Here is a 22,361-nt window from a genome sequence, read left to right as displayed (position 1 = left end):
ATGTATAAACATAGACTCTTAACTTCTCAAAATTTAAATATCTAGCCTGAAAATCTCAATGATGAAAAACACTACAGAGAGCATTCAACTCACAATTATAAAAAGCAAAAAAACCAATGCAACTATAAGACTGAGGTGTCATGAATAAATATTTGCTATTTTTTCATATAATAAAAAACTTCACTTCTATATTTATGGATTTTGGTAAGTCATTCAGTTGGAAAAATAATTATTTAGTCCAAGAAAATGTACTTTAAAAGATTAAGTATTAAAAAATGTTCAAGAAGAGATTGAAGGTATTTTAAAGAATAAGAAGTTAATACAGCCTTCCTACTACTATTGGTTTATTTTAAGCTCAACATGATATTATTGATTTATATATAATTTATCTTCAGAAAATTTATGCAATACATATATTTAAACAATCTTTAGAAAAATGTTGTGGTTCATGTGTGAACAACAGACATTAGAGACTTTAGGAAACTGCTAAAAGCTTACAAGGATAAATCAATGGTCAGTAAACTTTTTCTGCAAAGGTCCAAATGGTAAATAATTTAGGCCTTATAGGCCATAGGTCTCTACTGTAACTACTCTACTACAGTAGTACAAATGCAGTCACAGACAATACATCAAAAATTAGTGTAACTATATACAAATAAATCTTTATTTATGAGGCCCAAAATTTGAATTTCACATCATTTTCACATGTCACTAAATCATCTCTTTTTTCCAACCATTTAAGTATGTAAAAACCATTCTTAGCTCATGGGATGTAGAAAAACAGTGGATGGGTCAGATTTGGCTCACAGGCCATAGTTTGCTGACCCCTGGGACAGACAGTCTTTATCTTAATTTCTAAATGAAATATGACCCACATATGCATACAACCTCTGACCAAATTCCAACACCCCATTCCCGAAGCTGAAACCCTTACAGCTGCTACCATAATAGATATAGTGAAAACACTTGGCGTTTTAAAAAACAAAAAAGAAACACACAAACACTCAGCAACAACAATAAAACTACTTCTAACAGTCCTATAAAATGATGGTAAAGGTGAAATTGGAAGATGACCTTGGAAGCAGTAGCCCAAGTCTGACCACACTGTGGCTCACCTTCTAACACCTTAAGACTCTCCACATCATTTTGATAAATATAAAAGATCAATAAGCATCCCTTCCTTAAATACTTACAGGAAAGTAAAGAATTATGATTCATTTACACTTTTAATGTTTCTTAGATCAAGCAGCTTGTTTTTTAGTACTGACTTAGCTGAGAAGAGCAATAATAGATGAATGGGACCTTTAATTTATAACCAGGAAGGGTGGGGAGGAAAACCATTCACAAACATATTTTTAACCTGTCTGAAGGTATTTTGGAACACAATTCATTTAAAATTGGAAGCTACATATATTAGCTTCTCATTTGCTGACATTTCTAAACATGCTAATTTTTTCCATGTTACAAAGCAATCAATAAAATCAACTTTTAATTTATAGTATTTAAGAAATAAAAATATTGTCATATTTAACCCATCAACCCATCTTCCAGAAAAACTGGAAGGAAAATTAATGCCAGTTTATAACTTCCATGAGTTAAACATACTAAGTTAGAAAATAATTCTGAACACTGAATTACTCAAGACCTCTACAAAACTTACAAAAAATCGAGCAATCTGTTCCATGGATGGCTCAGAGCAGAATTTTAAAAATTTTACAAATTTACTATTATAAGAAAACCAGGTTTCAGGCTAGAGATAGTAATTACAATAGTAATCATTATTGAGAGCCTATTATATACCAAGCATCAGTACTAAAAGTAACCAAAGGGACTAAATTTTAAAATACTCATAAAATTAAACAATTTTGAAGCTTGTTTAACACTAGGATAAGACGACATGATCATTTCTTCCTTAATATTCAACACAAATGCATGAAATACCATGGATTGAACACTATACTCTTCGAAAAGAGGCCATGTAAGCAATAGCCTAACAAAGAATAATATAAACTCCTAGAGTTCAGGCTTTTAACTATTATTTGGGCATCAAAAATAATTTAGTTGTTTGCTGCTCTAAAGTCTCCTGATGCTGTGGAAATCCAGGCCATCATCAACCTAAAGACAATGTAACTACCTGACATCACAATCTCATTAATCTTCATCTGTCCTTCATATCCTGTCATTCTTATGCAAAATGGATTCTTAAGGATGCAACTTCTCTTCACTTATCTATAAGCTGAAGGAGGAGGGTAGGGGGGTAAAAGGTCTATGGAGACTTCAGGATACCACTGGAGACCCCAAGCAATCACTTTACTCAGCCCAGTGTGCTACATTACAGCTATTGTGTTTGACATGTAAATATGACATAGCAGGAAGCAGGATAATGTGATTCTTGAGCTATGTGTCTCACTTCCCTTGCTGAAGCCCCAGGAAGCTCCAGCTTTAGTTTCCCCAGACTATATGAAACTGAAATATTGTCCAAAAAAGACACTAAAAATATGCAACATATGGGTCACATAATGATATCAAATTCACTCCTCTGACAGTCCAAGAATTCTCTCCATTCCAATATACTAACTTAAGGTCATCATGACATAGAGGTTGTGGGTTAATAGGCAAAAGGACTGTAAAGTAAGCTAGCTAATTTACAAGGCCAAACACCTGAATTAAACGTAGCCAAAGTTAGACTAAATGCATTATTTCTTTCACACTAGAACAGTCCTTATTCTTTCCAGTTTTAAGCCAAAAACAAAATCTCTACCTTTCAGTATCAGCACAGGAAATTTATTTTAATTCCCCTGTTGCCTATTCTCTTCCTACTACCGTTTCCTCCAGACAAGACAGGTGGTGAAAACTATGTCTATTCATTTCATAAAAGGAAGTTGTTTTTTTAAAAAAAATCATCTCTTAAGACTGCTTTGTTTCTAACGGCACATTCAGGGCACAGTTTGAACACCATGTTCTAATCACACATGCGCTGAAATAGCACTAATAGTGCTATTAAACAATACACAAATAATGCTGTATAATAGTTCAGAGAAAAAAATCTAGAAAATATACTTCTGATATAGTTTACACCATCTGAATAATAACAGAAGTACAGTTAACAAAAAATTCACACTACACATGAATATGGAATTCTACCTGAAATAGAAAACGATTAAAATATTTTTTACAAAGATCACTGATTATTTAAAGTAGTGTTTTTTGTACAATTACAGAACATATGCAGAATTTAGACGATGGTTCAATGTACTGAATTCAAAGTTGTACTTGAAAGCATAGCATATCATTTGATGATCTTGAAGGCACTGCTTTACCACTTAAAAATAGTTTTTCCATTTACCAATTTTATGTTTTACTGCCAGTCATAATTATATTATTTCATCTATTACAAATTAAACATTATAAATTTTGAAAACTTTGAATAGTATATAAAAAGGCCTTTAGATCCCCTGACCTAGAAAATTAAGTCTTTGTATCTAATTACAAACACTTTCAATATTCTTAATTTAAACGTGCTCATCCAAGATTAGCTGGTTATAAGAAGTTGGATTCCTAATTTTAAAAACTAATCAATGTATGTACATGTGTGTATATATATGAACATGTGTGTATGTATATGATGCATGCATATACACAAACATACAAGCATACATATAAATACACATATATATATGTGTGTGTGTTTGTATATGTTTGCACTTCTCTCTGAAGCCTCCTGAAGCAAAGGTTAATCAGTCAAAAGATGCTACCAGTGTGTAATATTGGTACTTAAAACACTTATTTTGGACAATTAGGTGGTTTGAGAACCAAGGTATTAAAGGTAACATTTTATAAAGGATTAAAAATATGACTAGAATTTTGGCAAGATATTTTCCAAACTTTAATTTCTCAAACTGTGATACTGGAGACTGTCATTTATGAGTTGACATAATAAAACACAGCATCTGCCTTCTAAGGCAAATATTATTAGCAACAAGAAACATATTAAAAACAATGCAAAAAGAAATGTAAAAAAGAACCACTTCCATCCCTTCAATCTCCCACCTTCGGAGACAAGTTCTGCCCAAAATCCAGTTAATCATTTTCTCCAAGACAGCCAAGATATCCACAGACTAAAGTATCCCAAAAAGAATGGAAGTCATCTACCATTATCTTTGGGGTTTTGATGTATTCTAAGATGAGGCTGAAAAAAGGTCCAAAACCTTAGAGTGGCCCAAGATAACTTATTATTTTTAGGTTTATATTAAAAATTTCTTGGGGTCTTTTGTATCAGGTATAGGTAAAACCTAGGATAAGTTTCACCTTACTGCAAAACACAACAGTTGGGGTTCAATCTAGGTCTTACAGAGGGAAAAGTGAGCAAAAGAGGTAAGTCAACAATTCTACTGTATTAAATAACAGGCTTACTACGTATTATACATATGAAGAACATGAAAAATGTATCCTTTAAATAAAGGAGTTTAAATTCATTTATCCTTTTCTATTTTAAGAGAGATTATATGTATATCTTGAAGAAAGATATATCTGGACAAGGCAAGGCAGAGAAATGCTCCATCTGAGAAAAGATAGAATCCACAGAAAAGGACATTTCAAAGAAATAGGTTTGTAGCCAATCAAATGACTGGTAAAGATAAGTTGGTCTCTGTGAAAGGTGGAAGTTGTTCTTAGTGCCCAGAAGAGAACTCACATAGGGGTTGGGGAAGAAGCTGAAGAGCATTGTGGTAGAAAGAATTTTGCTCAGCCACAAGATTCTGGTCCTCTGCTAGACACATACCTTCTCCCAGTTATTCCATCAAATGTTGGACTAGATGCTATTGGGAAGGGCTTTTGCAAATGTAATGAAGATCCTGAACCAGCTGACTTGAATGTAGAGAGATTTTCCTTGGTGGGCCTAACTTGATCAGGTGAGACTTCAAAAGAGACTAGGCTTTTCTTAGCAATAGAAATTTAAAGCGTAAGATGGATAAAATATGATGGAGATTCTCCACTGCTGTCTTTGAAGATGGAAGGGACCACGTATGTGGGTCTCTAGGAGCTGAGAGTGACCCCCAGCTGACATCTAGTAAGGAAATTTAGTCCTTAGGTCTACAGTCACAAGAAGTGAATTCTGCCACAATCACGTGAGCTTAGAAGAGGAATACCAGTGCCTGATGAGAATGGTCGGACAACATCTTGTTGAGTCCCTGAGCAGACAACTCCATCATGCCATGCCCAGATTTTGACCTACGTACAGAAACACTAATAAACGAGTATTGTGTGAAGCTGTTAAATTCGAGGTAATCTGTTGCATAGCAAGACAAAATTAATACAAGCACTAAACAAGCTAAATCATACAGCTTGATTTAGAAGAACCCAAGAGGTTTACTATAAGCCCAAAGTCCTACTTCAAGAAATGTGTCTAACATCAAAGACATACAATATTAAGAAACCAAAGAAGGCCACTATTAGATTAGACGTTGTAGAGAAAAAAACCTAAGAAATTTTAGAGCTCATTAGCCATGGGGTAACCAGGAGACAAATGTCATAAAAATACAATGTATATTTACCTGGATAAAGATGATTCTTGGATTCATCGAAAGCAAAAGGTGGGATTAGGTAATCTTTAAGGTCTCTTTCAGCACTTTCTGTAATTCTTGTCAAGACACGATTCTATCTTTCTTATAGACATCAGAGATGTCTGGGCACCAACCCAGATCCTACAAATGCTCATAACTTACCTAGCTTCTTGTAAAACACTGCAGCAGAAAGGGCACAATTTAACTTATTAAGGTTCAAAGCTTTCTTACCTGCATTTGACCAAGGGACTTTATCACACGGCAAAATACCTTCCCACATAAAACCTCCTTTCATATCTTCAAAAAGATGATTTCTTTCAAAATCCCATTGTTAAAACTGAAAGTTTGTATATATGTGCACAGGGAGGGAGGAGTTCATAAGGTCATGGACATGAGGCAATAACAGCAACAAAAAAAAGAGAAACGGGTTCACGCCCTAGGAGTAAATTTTTACTCTCAGTTTAGATCATTAAGTATAAATTAGGCACTTAAAAGTTAAGTGAACTCATTTATTAAAATATGACTTGGGGAAAAGTAGTGGTAGCAATAGCTTGAAAGTGTTAATTTTACACCTATGTAGCTTAATTTAAGCCTAAGTAACTTCTTAAGAGAAATAAAATCCATTGTCATTTTTATTTTAATTACTCTGAAAGCAACTGATGGGCCAAGTCTTCTAGAAAGTTGTTGAAAATAACTTGAGTCTAACCAGTAGTAAATAGTCAGAAGCTTACCTTAATATGAATGAAAATGTTAAAAACTTCTCAAAATAAATCAGATGAAACACAAAAAGAATTTCAGAACTTAAATACTCTAGGGAAATATACTAAGAATTTAATGCAACAACGGGGGAGGGAAAACTCAAGGGGTTACAAAATAGTTTCATTAATACCAAACATAAGTAATAAAACATAAACAAAATCTTTTCTCAGTTCTCTTCATTTCCTTTAGTTTAATCTTTCAGTATCTTCTAAATGACAAACTGATTAGAAAGTTATTTGACAGAAAAAGAAACAAAAACCAAAAATCCCCAACATAATCAAACGATCCAGTTCTTGATTTTAAAATGCCCAGACTGCCTTCTTTCTTACCTTGTCTATCCTATCTGGACGGTTAGTAGCTGCCAGGATTGTCACATCCTTTAACTGTTCAATGCCATCCATTTCTGTCAAGAGCTGAGCCAAAACACGATCGGCTACATTCCCAGCACCTGATGAACTGATTTTTAAAAATACAGTTTAAAAAATCTGTTTATCTATCCCCAAATACTCTACTATTATTAAAAGATCATATATTCTATAACAAGAAACATTATGTCTTTTTCAAAACATAAAATGCATGCTTTAAAATTCCTTATTTGTTGTATTAGATCCAAGAACTAACTATATTAAATCATTTCTTTTCCTCCATCAACAACCATGATTATTTTCTCTCCAATAATGAAATGCTAAGAGTGTCAAATATAAAAGATCTGGGAAGTAAGATATAAGATTATTTTTAAAAGTTCATCAAATACGTAATTATTTAACTTAATCGATATTTACATTTTACAAGGCAAATAAACTGACAGGAATTGGGAATAAAAAAATGAATAAGATACAGACTCATTCTCACATGAACCTTAGAGCCTATGCGAGACAGAAAACTCTTTACAAATCTATAGCAAATGGGATATTTCTGACCTATCTTGATATTTTAAAATATTAAGAATATTTTTAAAATACATCAGCAGGTAGGGGGTCATCACAATACCCATATCTGGAGAAATAGGGGGAAAAAAAACCCATTTTATTTTGTTCCTTTTGTTCATGCACCAGGTCAATTACAAAGCTACTCCTGAACAAACTACACCTTAATTTAATCTCATTTCCTTGATCACAAAAAATTACTGAATATTGATTTTTAAGAAGTAAACTCAACAGGTCTTAATAGTGAACAAAACACTGATATTACACAATCAAGGCCCCACAATAATAATTCTCATTAGCACTAGCTGGGATTTACTAAGCTCTGTTCACAATTGGGAAATATATAATAAACATCTAGGTAGACAATTACAGAGTGAAACAGCAGTGTAAGTATATTAAACATGTAAATTCAATCAGATGCAGTTGAGAGTGGGAGGGGGGAGAAGAGGGAAAGAGGATAGAAGAGACACACCCCATACCTTTGTCTTAGCACCCATGACAGCAAGTACACCTTAGTGTAATCATCACATAATATATTTAATAATAAGGTAATCAGGATCTCTAAATAAAAGAATTTAGATCTCAGTGTGCATTACAAGTTCAAAAACTTGACACATAGGAGAGTAGCCTCTAACTCACACTAATCAGACATACATGATGTTGTTACACAAATCATACTGTCAATTAAATTAAATGGTTGGTCCTTCCAGGTTGTTATATAAATTACACCGTCAATTTATTAAATGGTCCTTCCCAATGTCAAAAAGTTTAGGACCAAGCAAGGAGCATCTGGGAAGCCACTGAGATTTGTCTTGGTTAACATTAATTCCTGCAAGTAACGAATTGGCTGGTGCATGGATTTGCTGATCTGGGTCTACTTAAGCCTGAATATTTTGAATAAATAGATTATATATCTTTCCAAAAACGCTTCAAAATATAACTTTTCCAAATGTTAGATAGGAACATTGCTAGCAAAAGCTCTACGGGCTCAGGGGCTTCCCTGGTGGCGCAGTGGCTGAGAGTCCGCCTGCCGATGCAGGGGATATGGGCTCGTGCACCGGTCTCGGAGGATCCCACATGCCGCGGAGTGGCTAGGCCCGTGAGCTATGGCCGCTGAGCCTGCGCATCCAGAGCCTGTGCTCCACAACGGGAGAGGCCACAAAGGTGAGAGGCCCCGCGTACCACAAAAAAAAAAAAAAAAAAAAAAAAAAAAAAAGATGAAAGGATGTCACATATAAGCTTTATTACAAGCACTTTTTACATGAGAGCTTATCAGGGGAAACAAAAACAAAAACTATATAACAGTCTTTCAGTATGAATTTAAGTCTTAGGTAAGAAAAAAAATTAAGGGGCTTTTTAAATGCCATTTTTAGATGCTGAAAGCACACTGACGCACCACCACATTCTATTAACATAAACTAATCTAAAGTTAAGAATGGGTAAAACATTTCACAAATAGAAAAATAACCATTACCATAATCACTTTAGACACTGAACCCAACAACAAGCATTAGATATGGAGTCCACAAAAGAAATGGAAAAATTAAGCCCAAGATACACTGTTATCAACAAAAGCATAATATTGAATATATACATCCCTAATTCACCCATTCCTCAAAACCCTATATCCTACAAATAAAAAGATAAATAGGAAAAGATTTTTCTAGACTATTATTTAGCCTTTATCCCTTCTTCCTTTTAGTTTCCTCTTAAGAAGAAGAAGGATGCTAGGGGATTAGAATCTGAAACAATGTTAAATTAGCATGTAATCTGGACAGGGATGGGACTGAGATAATAAAAACAAAAATTCACCTGAATTGTAGTAAAAACAAAAACACAGAAATAAAAAAATGGTGAATTTCAGCAGGGATCTGGGATCCATAAGAAAAATTCTAAACCTAAAAATTATAATAACTAAAATTAAGAATTAAAAAGATGAATGTAATAGTAGATTAAACACAACAGAACACAGGATCCTTGAACTGGAAGGCAGGTCAGTAGAAAATATCCAAACTGATGCAGAAAGAGAAAAAAGGAATGAAAATAGTAAAAATACATATAGAACCCAGTGGAAAGCCTAAGAAACGTATAACTGCAGTCTCATAAGGAGAGAAGTGAGAGAATCAAATAGAAGCCAAATCTCAGGAAACACAAGCTGAGAATTTCCCAAAATCATCAAAAGTAATTGAAGGCATCAAGAATGGACTTGGGATTCTCAAATGCTAAAGCCAATAAAATTATTACTAATTAAAGATAAAAAGTCTGTGATCAACATTTAAAGTGATCAACAAAAAAGCTTTCTTTGCAAAATGATTTCTGTACAGTGGTTAAAATTAAAAGAGTTACAAACATGATACTTCTGAGTCCTAAGTATCAACTTCCCTAATGAGAGAAACTGTAGATTTTATGAAGCCATCTGTTTGCATAGATACTATTCACTCACTGAAAATATTAAGAATACATACAAGTGTTCCAGGTCCTATTTTGCTTTTTCTTTCTTTACCTGATCCTGACAAGCCCAATGTGAATTTCTTTTAAAATGAATTGCCATGTTAGGAAACCTATATACTTGTGAAGGAGCTGGTTTTCCTTGAAGCAGTGAGTATAACCACCTAAAGGAAAATGAGTTTGGGGCAGGAGGAAACAGATACAATATTTATTTTTTATTTTCCCTGTTTTTCTAAAGTTCAGGAAAAATATGAATTATACTCTGATCAAATACCTTGAAGATGATAACACTACGGGAACAATAATTACAGTTCTGGCTCCTTGATAGACACTTCTTTAAAATAAAAAAAAAATTTAAAGGAGAGACAATTTTTATATATTTAAGAAGTCCAGCAAGAGAACAAATACTTAAGCAAGTTATAATCCATGAAAAATAAAATCACATGGAAGACTAGTTTTGGGGTATTTTGGGGTTTAAAAAAATTTTTAATTCATGTATAACTGATTTACAATGTTGTGTTAGTTTCAGGTATACACCAAAGTGATTCAGTTTTATATATATACTTATATATTTTGTATTATTTATAATTATAATTATTTTATAACATAAGTAATAATTTAATAATTATTATAATATAAAATAATTGTAATTTTATATATAATATAGTTATATAAAATGAAATATAAAATTATATTAATTCTATATTGTATTATGTTTAATATATTTATATAATTTTATATTTATATATTTAATGATTAATTTTATATATTTATGATTTTATATTAATTTAATATTATTTATATGTGTAACTTTTTTTTTTTTTTTTTTTTTTTCGCAGTACACGGGCCTCTCACTGTTGTGGCTTGCAGTACACGGGCCTCTCACTGTTGTGGCCTCTCCTGTTGCGGAGCACAGGCTCCGGATGCACAGGTTCAGTGGCCATGGCTCACGGGCCTAGCTGCTCCGTGGCATGTGGGATCCTCCCAGACCAGGGCACAAACCCATGTCCCCTGCATCGGCAGGCGGACTCTCAACCACTGCACCACCAGGGAAGTCCCTGTGTAACATTCTTTTTCAGATTCTTTTCCTTTATAGGTTATTACAAAAATTGAGTATAGTTCTCTGTGTTATACAGTAGATCCTTGTTGGTTATCTATTTCATATATAGTAGTGTGTATATGTTAATCCCAAACTCCCTCCCCTCCCTTTCCCCTTTGGTAACCATAAGTTCATTTTCTATGTCTGTGGGTCTATTTCTGTTTTGTATATAAGTTCATTTGTATCTTTTTTTTTTTAGATTCCACATATAAGCAATATCATATGATATTTGTCTTTCTCTGACTTACTTCACTTAGTATGATAAATCTCTAGGTCCATCCATGTTGCTGCAAATGGCATTATTTCATTGTTTTTTATGGCTGAGTAATATTCAGAAATATATGCCAAGAAACTCAGAAAGTGAAAGCAAAAATCATTTGATGAATGTCAAGAATCAATAATGCCTTGAATATTCTAGCTGACCACTTCACAATAAACTATGCTGTCAGATTATGATCTATAGTCAGCTTGAACCTAATAGTAAATAAATTATTTTAGATTAACAACATACCCTATAAAAGCAGACAGACATATATAATGAGTTATCTTCACATGCTGTCCTAGGGCTGTGTAAGCCGCGTGTGCTCTGAATAACTGCAGCTTTGCATAAAGTGTTAACACAGAAAATGACATAAAAGTATGTATTTTTCCATCTTGCCATGATTTCCCAGTAAAAATTCCAAGCTAACATAGGCAACACTCGCTACATTTGTATAGTTTTGACTCAAACACAGTATTAGAGAAACAAGTGATTCTTAAACTCACAGTTCAATTTACCCTCTGCCAAAAGCAATTTTTTGAAGGAAATTTTTTTACAATCCTGGATGTCCCCAGGTTATTGTTATAAACATAACCCAACAAAAGAAAGATAAGGAAAATTAATACATGTAAGTTCAAACTTATTCAAGCTAAAAATTAAAGCAGAGAAAATGCTTCTAAACATGTGTCATTTTCTTAAGTACCATAGATCTAGAAATGGTGACAATGAAAACTAAAGTTCTATAGTAATTGTAATATATGATTATACAACATAAAGGTTTTAAAATCATTCCAGTAAAATCTTCATTGATGAGTACATTGGGAAGCTTGCTTTGAATTTGGGAAAGAGCTTTGAAAATCAGTAAGCTTGGGTTCAATTAGTAAGCCTTACCATTATTTTTTTGTGTAATCTTACGGAAGAGTTACTTAACCTCTCTGAGACTCAGTTTTCTCAATCAAACATGGAAAGACTCATACCACCCTCAAAATTAAATAAAATGTATAAAGGATCTACTGATACTTAGCACAAAGGAAATGTCAATAGAGAACAGTTATAAGCATTATCATTATAATTATCACCAGTATACCTGGCTTAATGAAGAGATCTCTATAACCTTTTACAAGTTATCCTAACAAATTAAACTGAAAAAGGAGTGTCTGGCACATAAACATTACTGAAATAAAGCATGAACATGATATATGGTTGAAGATTTTCAGAAGCCAGGATAGCACAGGTCAGCAGATACATGCAGATTCACATTGCCAGTTCTCTACTTAGCTTTACTTAAAACATGGTAGAAAGTATCAAACTTCCTTAAGTTCTTCCATGAAAGCCACCAACATAATTCTAAGATAAAAACTACTCCTCTTAAGCCCTTCATAACTATGCCCAAAACAGTGAGCCTGATAAATAAACTGCTAAAAGACACTTTGTTTATACAAGATGCATTAGTAGGAGCCTGCTGTGCCCTGGTAATGAGAAGTCTTCTCATTTCATTAGCTGTTCAAATGTAGTGACAATGTGGCTCCTCAGGGTCCTCAAGGAACAATTTACTTTGAACAGCAAAAAGTTCCAGATAAGGAGACCTTTATACTTTCTCAGATATTTTTGTACCTGAAAAATGACTTTTTCAAAAATGGCAAACCTTCTAAAACAGAAAAAAACAGAATATACTGTAAGACTGTGTGCTCAGATGCAGAAATGAAATAAGAGTGAGAAGAAAATCTCCACTTCCCTGGTTTCTTAGATCTATACCGAAAGAAGTTCTCTTCATCTGTTTTTTCTATCCTCTTTTGGTATCTTCTAAATGAACTTTTTTTGCGGGGGGACACGGGGGGGAAGTGGGGGATAGGTGGATACTGACTCAGGCTCTTGATTTATAATGCTCTGTGACTACAGACACATAGGATTTGGAACCCAGTGATTTGCATGCTTGCTTACTTGAGAAAAGACTCAGTTTGATCCTCCTACAATAAAATAAGTGTGATTGAATGGCCTTCTGGCAGAGGGTAACACAGTGATCTTTCTACAAAATTAATTAGTATACTAAGGACGTACATAGTCTTTCAAAATGTTTTGTCACTGATCTAATAAGCATGATCTTCATTACTGTTGCTATCCTCTATTATCCTTTGAATACTGTTGCTATCAGCTACATTAAAAAGAACATTTATCATTTCTGTACCCTTAGCACAACTGACAAAGTTTTGTGAGTCTAGACTCACTTTTAAAGTTAGTGTGTACAAAAACTACTGAATTTTTTTGAAAAATGCATCACTTAGCACTTCCTTAATTCTTTTTGGAGCTCTTTGACAGGTGAATGTACTCCAAAGCTTACGACTGATTCTTTATAATGAAGATGTTGATGCTTCTATGAATGTAATGCAGGAGACAAAATTCCAAAAGACAGTCTCAGTGTTTAATTTTAAAATAAAATTGGTTCACAAATGACACTAAAACATGGTGAAATCATACTCTGCTAATAACCAGCTGAGTGAACCTAATCTCTAGTTTCTCTGAGGCTTCATTCCCTTATTCAAAAACTAAATGTCTGGGTTTTAGCAGAGAGTGCCTTCTCTGCTAGGCACTGTGCTGGACATCTGAGGTAAGAGGATGAATTGTTACCGTTCCCTTGAGGATTTCATAATTACTGGCATATATGAACGAGAGAGTTAAATTAGATAAGACATATATATAGGTCTTTCGAGTTTAAAAATTCTGTGTTGGTAATACGGAGCACGTAACTTATTTAATTCATTATTTTTTTAAATTAGAGTATAATTGCTTTACAGTGTTGTGTTAGTTTCTGCTGAACAATGAAGTGAATCAGCTATTTGTATACATATATCCCTTCCTTGTATTCAGAAATGTATTGATCTAGTCAAGTGCCGTTAAACAGAAAGAGGTGAAACTCATACTGGTCTAATTTGCTACTTGTTGTAGAGAAACTGGTGGCTACAATTAATGTTGAAGATTAGGTGAAGGGAATTCTTTGGATTCCCATTATTCATGTTGCCTTTGCCCTTTATTTCCACAGATCACTGATAGCTAGCTGGAGTAGCATAGTGAAACTGTTTTATGGACTGAGAAATATTCTTGGCTGACTTTCAAAGCCGCAGTAGGAAACAAAATCCATAAAACTGACATCCTAGGAAATCAAAACCAACTCCAAGTTTAAGAACAAATGTATAATCATAACATAATGAAATGATTTAATAAAACTTTATTATCTGCTAGAGATAGGCAACACCACAATGGAAAAAATGTTCATCTATAGAAAGTACTGAAATTAGACGTTTCCAAAAGATTAATTTTCTTTTCCCTTCGGAAGTCAAGCCCCTTTTCCAAATTATCCCTGTTCAAAGTCAGAGTGCCATGGACTGAAGGGACTTTATGATATCTTAAAACAGGTCAGGAACCTATAGCCAGTCTAAATCTGGCCAGCCAACTGTTTCTTATTTGATTACATATTGTCTATGGCTACTTTCGCACTGTAGCAACAGAGATGAATAGCTGCAGTAGAAACTGTATGGCCCAAAAAGCAAAAAATATTTACTAACTGGCCTGTTTCAGAAAAGGAATGCTAACCCCTATCTTAAGGAGATCTCACCACCATGATGGTAATTATTACATTGATTTTATTTTTCAATAGCAAAAATTTCACAAAAATGATATTTATTTCCTTTCAGCTCCTGCAATAAAATAAAATCCCCTACCATCTCTTCATGTTTCTAAATTATAGGCCAACAACTCATATCCAATTCAAATTTTAAAATGTTTTTCTAGTATAATTTTTAAATGTCATAAAGAATCCCAAATGGCAGGCATCTGAATTTGTTTCTTAAAATCTACCCCCCACACCCCCAATGTCAATATTCAGGCTTGAAAGAGACCTAAAGAAGACTAGCCAAACATATACTATCAACACTCTGAACACAAGCACTACGTATGATAATTTTCTTGGTGCATGCAAAATGCAAGCAAATTTTCATTTTAAAAGCAAGATAGCTACAAATGACCTATGTGTCCTATAACAACAAAAAATAACTCCCAATTCCTAGTAAAATGTTGCATCAGGCCATCTCTCTAAGGAAAGTCATTAATGTCAGCTGGTGAGGATGATTCCAAGATCCACTGACTAGCTGGAACGTCCTAGACAGAGGAAGTTGTTCTAGGACTCTCTAGATTAGTCTAGTGGCCATTTCCTCAGTCAGAGGAGACTGGGCCAAGAGAATACAGTATATGGGGAATCACCCTATCCTTCTTCAGTTCTGGGGACAGAAGTGTTGCCTAAGACAAGAGTAACTGATGATTTACTGCCCAGCGTGCTCTCCCCTCCCCACTATAACCCTGAAAAAGGTAAAAGTTTAAGATAGCTGGGAGGCAGGGCAGAATACTAGAACCAACTGTGTAATATCCTACTTTGCATTAACGCAGGGGCCTTTTTATGAATTTTTTTCTTCAGCTGTAAAGCACTTAAAACAGTTTCTAGAATACAAGAAGCACTAAATAAATGTTACCCAGTATTATTATTAGCTCAGTATAATTCAAATATCTTCCCTAGGTCAGTGCCTTACTCGCTACCATAGTATCCATTTTCCAAAGAGCTATGCTACTTTAACAGCATTTTCAATTTTCCCAAATATTTACAGATCATTAAAGCACTTTGCAAAGGGAATCTTACAACATTTCATCCAACTCACAATATGAAATAAGACAAAAAAATCTTATTCAGAACACCCATAATTTAAATGGGCATACAGAAAAAGAGAAGTAAATATGAGGCTTACTTATTTTTCAAGTCCCAAAGAACTTAAATGGGGCAGGGAAGAGGAGAAAATAGTGGTTGTAAGTAGACACTTTTATAAACATGAAAAATCTCTCTTTCTGAAAGCACAAATATTTCTAAAGCTAAGCAAATAGTATGTCTATACTCTAATGTGCGGGTTGCACCTCAGTTTCACGGCTAATTTGAGTAACTTCAAGTAGTCAAAATAATTGATGTAACATGCACAGGATAGTACAGACTAGTATATATCATAATTCATGGCTCAATCTGTTAAACATCTTAAGTGTGGAAATCCAAATCTTGATAAGAAGAAACAGTCGTCTTAGGCAATGTCATTTTTGGACTAGTCATATGAGTTGGATCTGAATGTTATCATAGAAAAACAGAAGAAATGAAAGCAATGAATATTCTACAGCCCAAAATTATATAGAAAATGTCTAGCTTATGGAATTTTTAATTTTTCTATGTTTTCTATTTCTTCAACAATGTATAAAGTTGGTTTAGTATTTTCGGAATTTCATACTTTTGCTATCTATCAACAGCTGTGCTTTCAGTTTCTAGAAACTGTGTCCAATTCAAATAGCTGAAGAACAAAAACGTATGTGTGAAGCTTCTGTTTGTTTTCGTTTTCAGATTACAGCACTCTAACTAGATAAAACAATAACTTTCTAGGTAATGTTGGCCCATCACACAATTATGGGGAAAAAACAACCAAAATATCATTCTATGAGAGTCTCATGGCTATAAAAACCAAACTATATCAGACTTAGTGTAGCTAAAGTACAACTAAAACTCTCTACTTTGGACTATTAACATTACATTTGGGAGTTCAGCCTTATCTTTGTTTTCTGAAATGTCAACTAACTTGACCGAAATTTCTCTATGCAAAGGAAACTACACAGAATTTACCTGTACTTTATTTGAATGAGCCACTGAGGAAGGGCTCACAATATGATGAAGACTACTGGAGGAAATGATATCTAGAGGCTGCAAATTATTAGCACCTCTTAATACATTTGCAAATTCCTACTGAGCCAAATTGCCTACAAAAACAGGTTATTTCTACCAAGTGCCTTGTATGGTTTCTCACACCACTACCTTTCAAAGGCATTTTATGAGAACTCTGCTACATATTCCACCTCCCATTTGGTTCATATTTAACGTTTCCCACCCTGTCCCTTTCTAGGCTCCAAAAACATACATCTCTGATGGCACATAAACGTGGCAGATCACCCTACTTCAGTAAACTTCTCTGGCTTCTTTTTCTTCTCTTGCAGTCAAGGTGAACTTGAGCTATTTGTAACCTTTTGTTCCATCTCACTTCAGAAATAATAAAAGGACTCATGAACTCCAACTCATAAAATAACAAGACTGGTAGGTATTTACAGAATATCAAATGGGTGGGGTAGAGAGCAGGGCAGGCTACCTCCTAATGTTTCCTAGTGACAGTTCATACTCTCATCTGATTAGGCAGCTCTACCCAGTAAAGAAGAGAGCAGTATGCCTCCTATCAAATTTAACACTGAGACTTAGAAGGTGCCTTCTGCCATCACTATAATTATCATCAGCGAATTCTCTAGTTTATATGTATAATCTCTATATTATACATATAGTCAATGTATAATCAGAGGGCTATGAAGAAAACACACAAATAAAGACTCTCCAACATGAAGTACTTGTACCATGAAGAAAACACACAAATAAACACTCTCCAACATGAAGTACTTGTACCATGTATTCCTTAAAAGACCTGTAAATCTTTGTAGAGAAAAAAAAATCACACTTGAAAACAGTTTAATATATGTATATACACACACACACATATATGTTTGATATGATATCATAAATAATCCTCTTTATTGTCTGACATTCAGAAACAAAAGTATTAATACTAATTTTTATTCTATTGTAACTATATTTTAGGAAACATGACTTAATCCAGATAATACTAAAATCTGCAGAATAACAACTTTTATTATAATTGGGTTCTACTCTATCACGTAATTATGCTTAACTGAACTTTATTTACAGTTTTAATCACATGTTAATAAAAACCCAAATTTTGATAGGCAGTGCAGGGGGCTCTCTTTAGATAGTAAACTATAAAAATTAGCTCAAATGCCCCAAATGCATAAAAGTCTTAAAAAAAATTATACATGAAAGTACTATAAAGTGATGACGTGAAATAATTTAATTCCTCTACACTGTAATTGCTAATATTTAACAGCAGTCCTATTAAATATTTCTTACCTGCCCCTTTCAACTGCTAAGGCATCAAGTTCATCAAAGAAAATGATGGAAGGAGCCACTGCTCTCGCTTTTCGGAAGATCTGGTGGAAAGAGTGCTACATTAGCTAAAGACCGGCAAATTCCAGAAAACTCCATAGCTAGTTTTAGTTTGAAAATTATATTTAGAACCGTATCTATTATGTACCAGTAAACCAGCCCTATCACTTTGTATACAACCTGTAACAGATGTATCCGCACCTCATAATGGATGTAAAAGTATCCTCTTCCACGGTGCTTACTTGCAAACAGAGACAAGACACCAACACATATTCTTAGAGGTGTGTAGGAGACAATTTGGTTAAGTAATCAAACAATCTCAGTTAAAATCCCACCTTCACCACTTGGTAGCTGTGTGACCTTCAGTGGGTAACTTTACTTTTCTAAACTACGATTTCCACATCTCTAAAATGGAGATTATTAAAAATACCCACCTCAGAAGTTTAAGAAATGAATTAAAAAAGAATGCAAAGCACTTAGTATAATGCCTGGAACATTTATCTAAATAAACACATATTTAAAAGAAAAATCATAAATGTATAAAATCAGCCAAAGTTTAGCATATAAAATACCCATAAACCTAAAAGTCACACACTTTGCTCATTTCGCTGAAGACTGTATGGAAAAAACAGCTAAAACTTGGAAAAGCATAGATAGGTTTGACCTGAAGTCAATCAGACTATCAACATCAAAGAATGGCCAGACAGCCACGGGGAAAGCATGTGGAAATGGGCTAGAAAACGTCAGCATAAGCAGAAAGAAATCCAAATGTGTGTAACCTGTAACCTAGGCCCCCATTTTCTGGACACAAGTATGATGACCATAAAAATACACAACAGTCCCCCAAACCTTAATATTAATAAACACCACCTTTTTCATATTTTAATCAATGAGGTGCTATCATTATCAGTTAACGTTTTATATGATAACCAACATCTACATTTCAAGAAAAAAAAAAGAAAGAAAAAGTAACTTAAATATTTTTCTCAGATGCAAAACAAAGTATTCCAATCTCTAAGACTCTTGGTTGATACCCACATATGTCATAAGTGGAGACCATCCATTCCACTGCTATTTATGTGTTCTTGTCCTTGCTTAGCTTCTGTGAGGATACAGGGTGTCTGTGTGAGGCAGGCCAATCTTTGCTTGGGAAAGCCGAGACTTGTGGTCAAACTGCTATAGTTACCCCCACTTCAGTGCCTTGATTTTGCATGAACTTCCCAGTTATGTAGCTTCAGCAATATGGAGTAGCCAGTAGGCCAATCAGGCACTGGCTGTAAAATTTAAGAGAGAGGAGGAGGATGCACTTTCTAAATCACCAGTCAAAGGTAAAGTAAATAAAATAAGAAGAGTACAGTGACATTTTCATATACTAATAAGCTTATTTGATTTAAAGGGCTACCTGGCTTAAAGGATTTAAATCTCATTCTGACATCATGCATTCTTTGTTAAGTTTAAACGTATCCTTATTTTTATTAATGAAACGCTGACATTCGTTAAAAAATATTTGGTAAAACTAAAGGCTGGAAATATTATGATGTTTAAAAACAATAACAAAGAATTGTAGATGACCAAAATTGCATTTAAAAATAATATTTGCCTGAAGAAAAAATATACCACTAGAATTTAGATTTGGAAACTTCAAAATCTATAACCCCAAACAAAATGGAAACCGTACAGGACAGAAGCCTGGTTCTCCTATGCAGAGGTCCACTTTAAGACATAATCTTCTTACCTCTCTAACTGCTCTTTCAGATTCACCAACATATTTGTTCATTAATTCAGGCCCCTGAATGAAAAGAAAACAACTGTTCAGTGTCTTTATAAATCCAAACACATGTATGTCTTTCAATAGAAGAGAAAATACACACATAAAAGAAAAAGAGGAAAAAAATAGACAAAAATCAGCTTTTAATTAAAATAGTTCCTCTAGCATGCTTATTTTTATCGGGTGTTATTTATGCCTCAAAAATTAAAGCCATTCTGTATTCCAAAAACTACACATCAACACAGTGACTGCGACTAGACATGACAGTTTAACATCTCATTCATCATCTGTCTACCCATCCATCCATAATTTTACTATATATCAGGAATGGTGCTAGGCGTTGAAGATAGAACAGTCTAATACTAGATCAACAGCCCTCTCTGACAAGAAGCAAGACCTCAGGGCTAATTCTTTTTATGACTCCATGATAATCCCTGAAAATGGAATGGGAGTCATGTAATCAGTGACATTATCTTACAATCCCTGAATATTTCCAAAACAAATGCTACTCTCCAGGTCCCTCCTCTCATTTGACTTGGCCATGTAGATGCTGACTTTACGGATCTGCAGGGCCAAACGAGCTCTTTTCAGCCACTATCCCAGCCAAAGGCGATAACTCCTGCAGACAAAAATCTTAGGACCACCAACAAAGCTAACCCTCAGTCAGTGTATCACACTGTGACAATGACAATGACCCTTGTTACCCTCCATAGTGTCTATTCACTCAGCCTCTGTCTGAATCTCCCTTCAGATATCTGCCACTCAGCACTTCATCCAGTTGATGGGAAATCTCTTTTCCCTTCTGTGTCCAGCTATTTTAAAGGAGTACCAAGAATGAAAGGTGTGGACTTCTAGTAATAAAACCTACCAGTTTTTAACTAACCGGCCATCAACAGAAGAAGCCTCATAAAAGTGGCTGGACTCCCAGCAATAGAGCGCCTATCACTGATTCAAAGATACACTTTTTTTTTTTTTGGACATTCAACATTTCTGAACAGCAAGATTTTTCTTTCTTAAGTACTTAAACTATTATGTATAGTATGAAATGGTAGGCTTTCATTTTACCACACACCTATCTACTTTCTCATGCTAGTTATCACATCACCAGAAGTCATGGGATTAAAAAATAAATAAATAAAATAATATTAATAATGCTGTCCTGAGAACCACAACTCTTCCCTTCAGATACTGGTATAAAGTTTATTGTACAAAATGCCAGATGTCTTTCTCAGCTATGGGCTTTCACTCATTGTTCTTCCCAGCATCTGGCTTCTATTGACACCCTTCCCCACACAATTCCAAACCCATTAGACATGTATGTGTGTGCTTCTCTCTCTGCACACGCATGTGTGTATGCACACACATGTACGCACACACACACATTATTTTGAACAAGATTCATGTTTTATCCCAGGCAAATTATGGGTCCCAACAATTTACGGGATAAAGCTAGACACTAGCTTGAGTATTACCGAAACAAAATACACCAATTAAATAAAAATTGGACTGATTGAAGCACACAGGCAAACCCTAGCAGAATGTCAACTAATGCTACAAATTGGTACAGGCAATAGTTAGCTGCAGATAAGACACCTTATTACAAAGCTAATTCTTATACTATATAGCATGGCAAGTACTAGGATAGAGGGATGCTTAGGTGCCACTGAAACACAGAAAAGCAACTGGTTAGAGTCAAGGATGTTCCTAGAGAAAGTAACATTTCAGGTGAGTGTGCAGTTGATTTACCACTCTCAAAAATATGAAATACATCAAGACCCAGAAATAAATCAAAAAGGTCTCTGATGAGCTAAAACAGATGTTGATATGCACTTTAATGGTAGAAGAACTCTCAAGATTTTAACTTCGAGTTCATTGACTTTTTCAGTTATATACAAGACTAACAAACTTGAGTTTGAACTGATCTAAGAATTTATAACAGGTGGAGCTTAGGTGGCAGAGAGAATGCAGCAACAGTAAGGCTACTTAAAGTGGGAGGCAGGAGCATGTCAAAAACAAGTTTAAACTTTATCCTGTAAGCAATGGGAAGAGTCTCAGGGGAGTTAACTGATAATAGGTGTATTAGGGAAAGATGATTCTAGACACAAAAGAAAGCATGGTTTGGAGGAACATATGAGAACAGAATGGCAGTTATGAAATTCTTAAAGCAGCAAAGGTGAGAACTGATGAGACACAGGCTTAAGGTAAAACAATGGGATGGAAATGAGAAGACAGCCACACAAACTATTTAAAAAGATAAAATCAACTTAATTTGTTGTGAGTAGCAAGATGTGAAAGAGAGAATAAGAGGTAAGGAATACTAATTCAAATTTTTTTAAAATTTTTTTAACATCTTTATTGGAGTATAATTGCTTTACAATGGTTTGTTAGTTTCTGCTTTACAACAAAGTGAATCAGTTATACATATACATATGTTCCCATATCTCTTCCCTCTTGCATCTCCCTCCC

The 22,361-nt window shown here is 34.3% G+C and overlaps 1 protein-coding gene across 6 annotated transcripts in view; it reads right to left on the bottom strand.

Moving 5' to 3' along the window:
* The window catches only part of AFG2A (AFG2 AAA ATPase homolog A), a 337,003-nt gene that overhangs the window by 217,992 nt on the left and 96,650 nt on the right, over positions 1-22,361 (bottom strand). For all 6 annotated transcript variants that reach the window (XR_002891140.3, XM_024119178.3, XM_024119179.3 and 3 more), the window contains exons 12-14: positions 19,863-19,916; positions 18,092-18,171; positions 6,650-6,776 (exon numbers count right to left, since the gene is read on the bottom strand). Coding sequence is in view for 5 of the 6 variants with exons in the window: in XM_024119178.3 (XP_023974946.1) it covers positions 6,650-6,776; positions 18,092-18,171; positions 19,863-19,916 (261 nt within the window). In the remaining variant the exon portion in view is untranslated. The remainder of the gene's footprint in view (positions 1-6,649; positions 6,777-18,091; positions 18,172-19,862; positions 19,917-22,361) is intronic.

Source organism: Physeter macrocephalus, chromosome 7, assembly GCF_002837175.3.
Source record: "Physeter macrocephalus isolate SW-GA chromosome 7, ASM283717v5, whole genome shotgun sequence".
Classification (NCBI taxonomy): domain Eukaryota; kingdom Metazoa; phylum Chordata; class Mammalia; order Artiodactyla; family Physeteridae; genus Physeter; species Physeter macrocephalus.
Note: the sequence above shows the minus strand (reverse complement) of the source record. Positions and strands in the feature narration are given on the sequence as shown.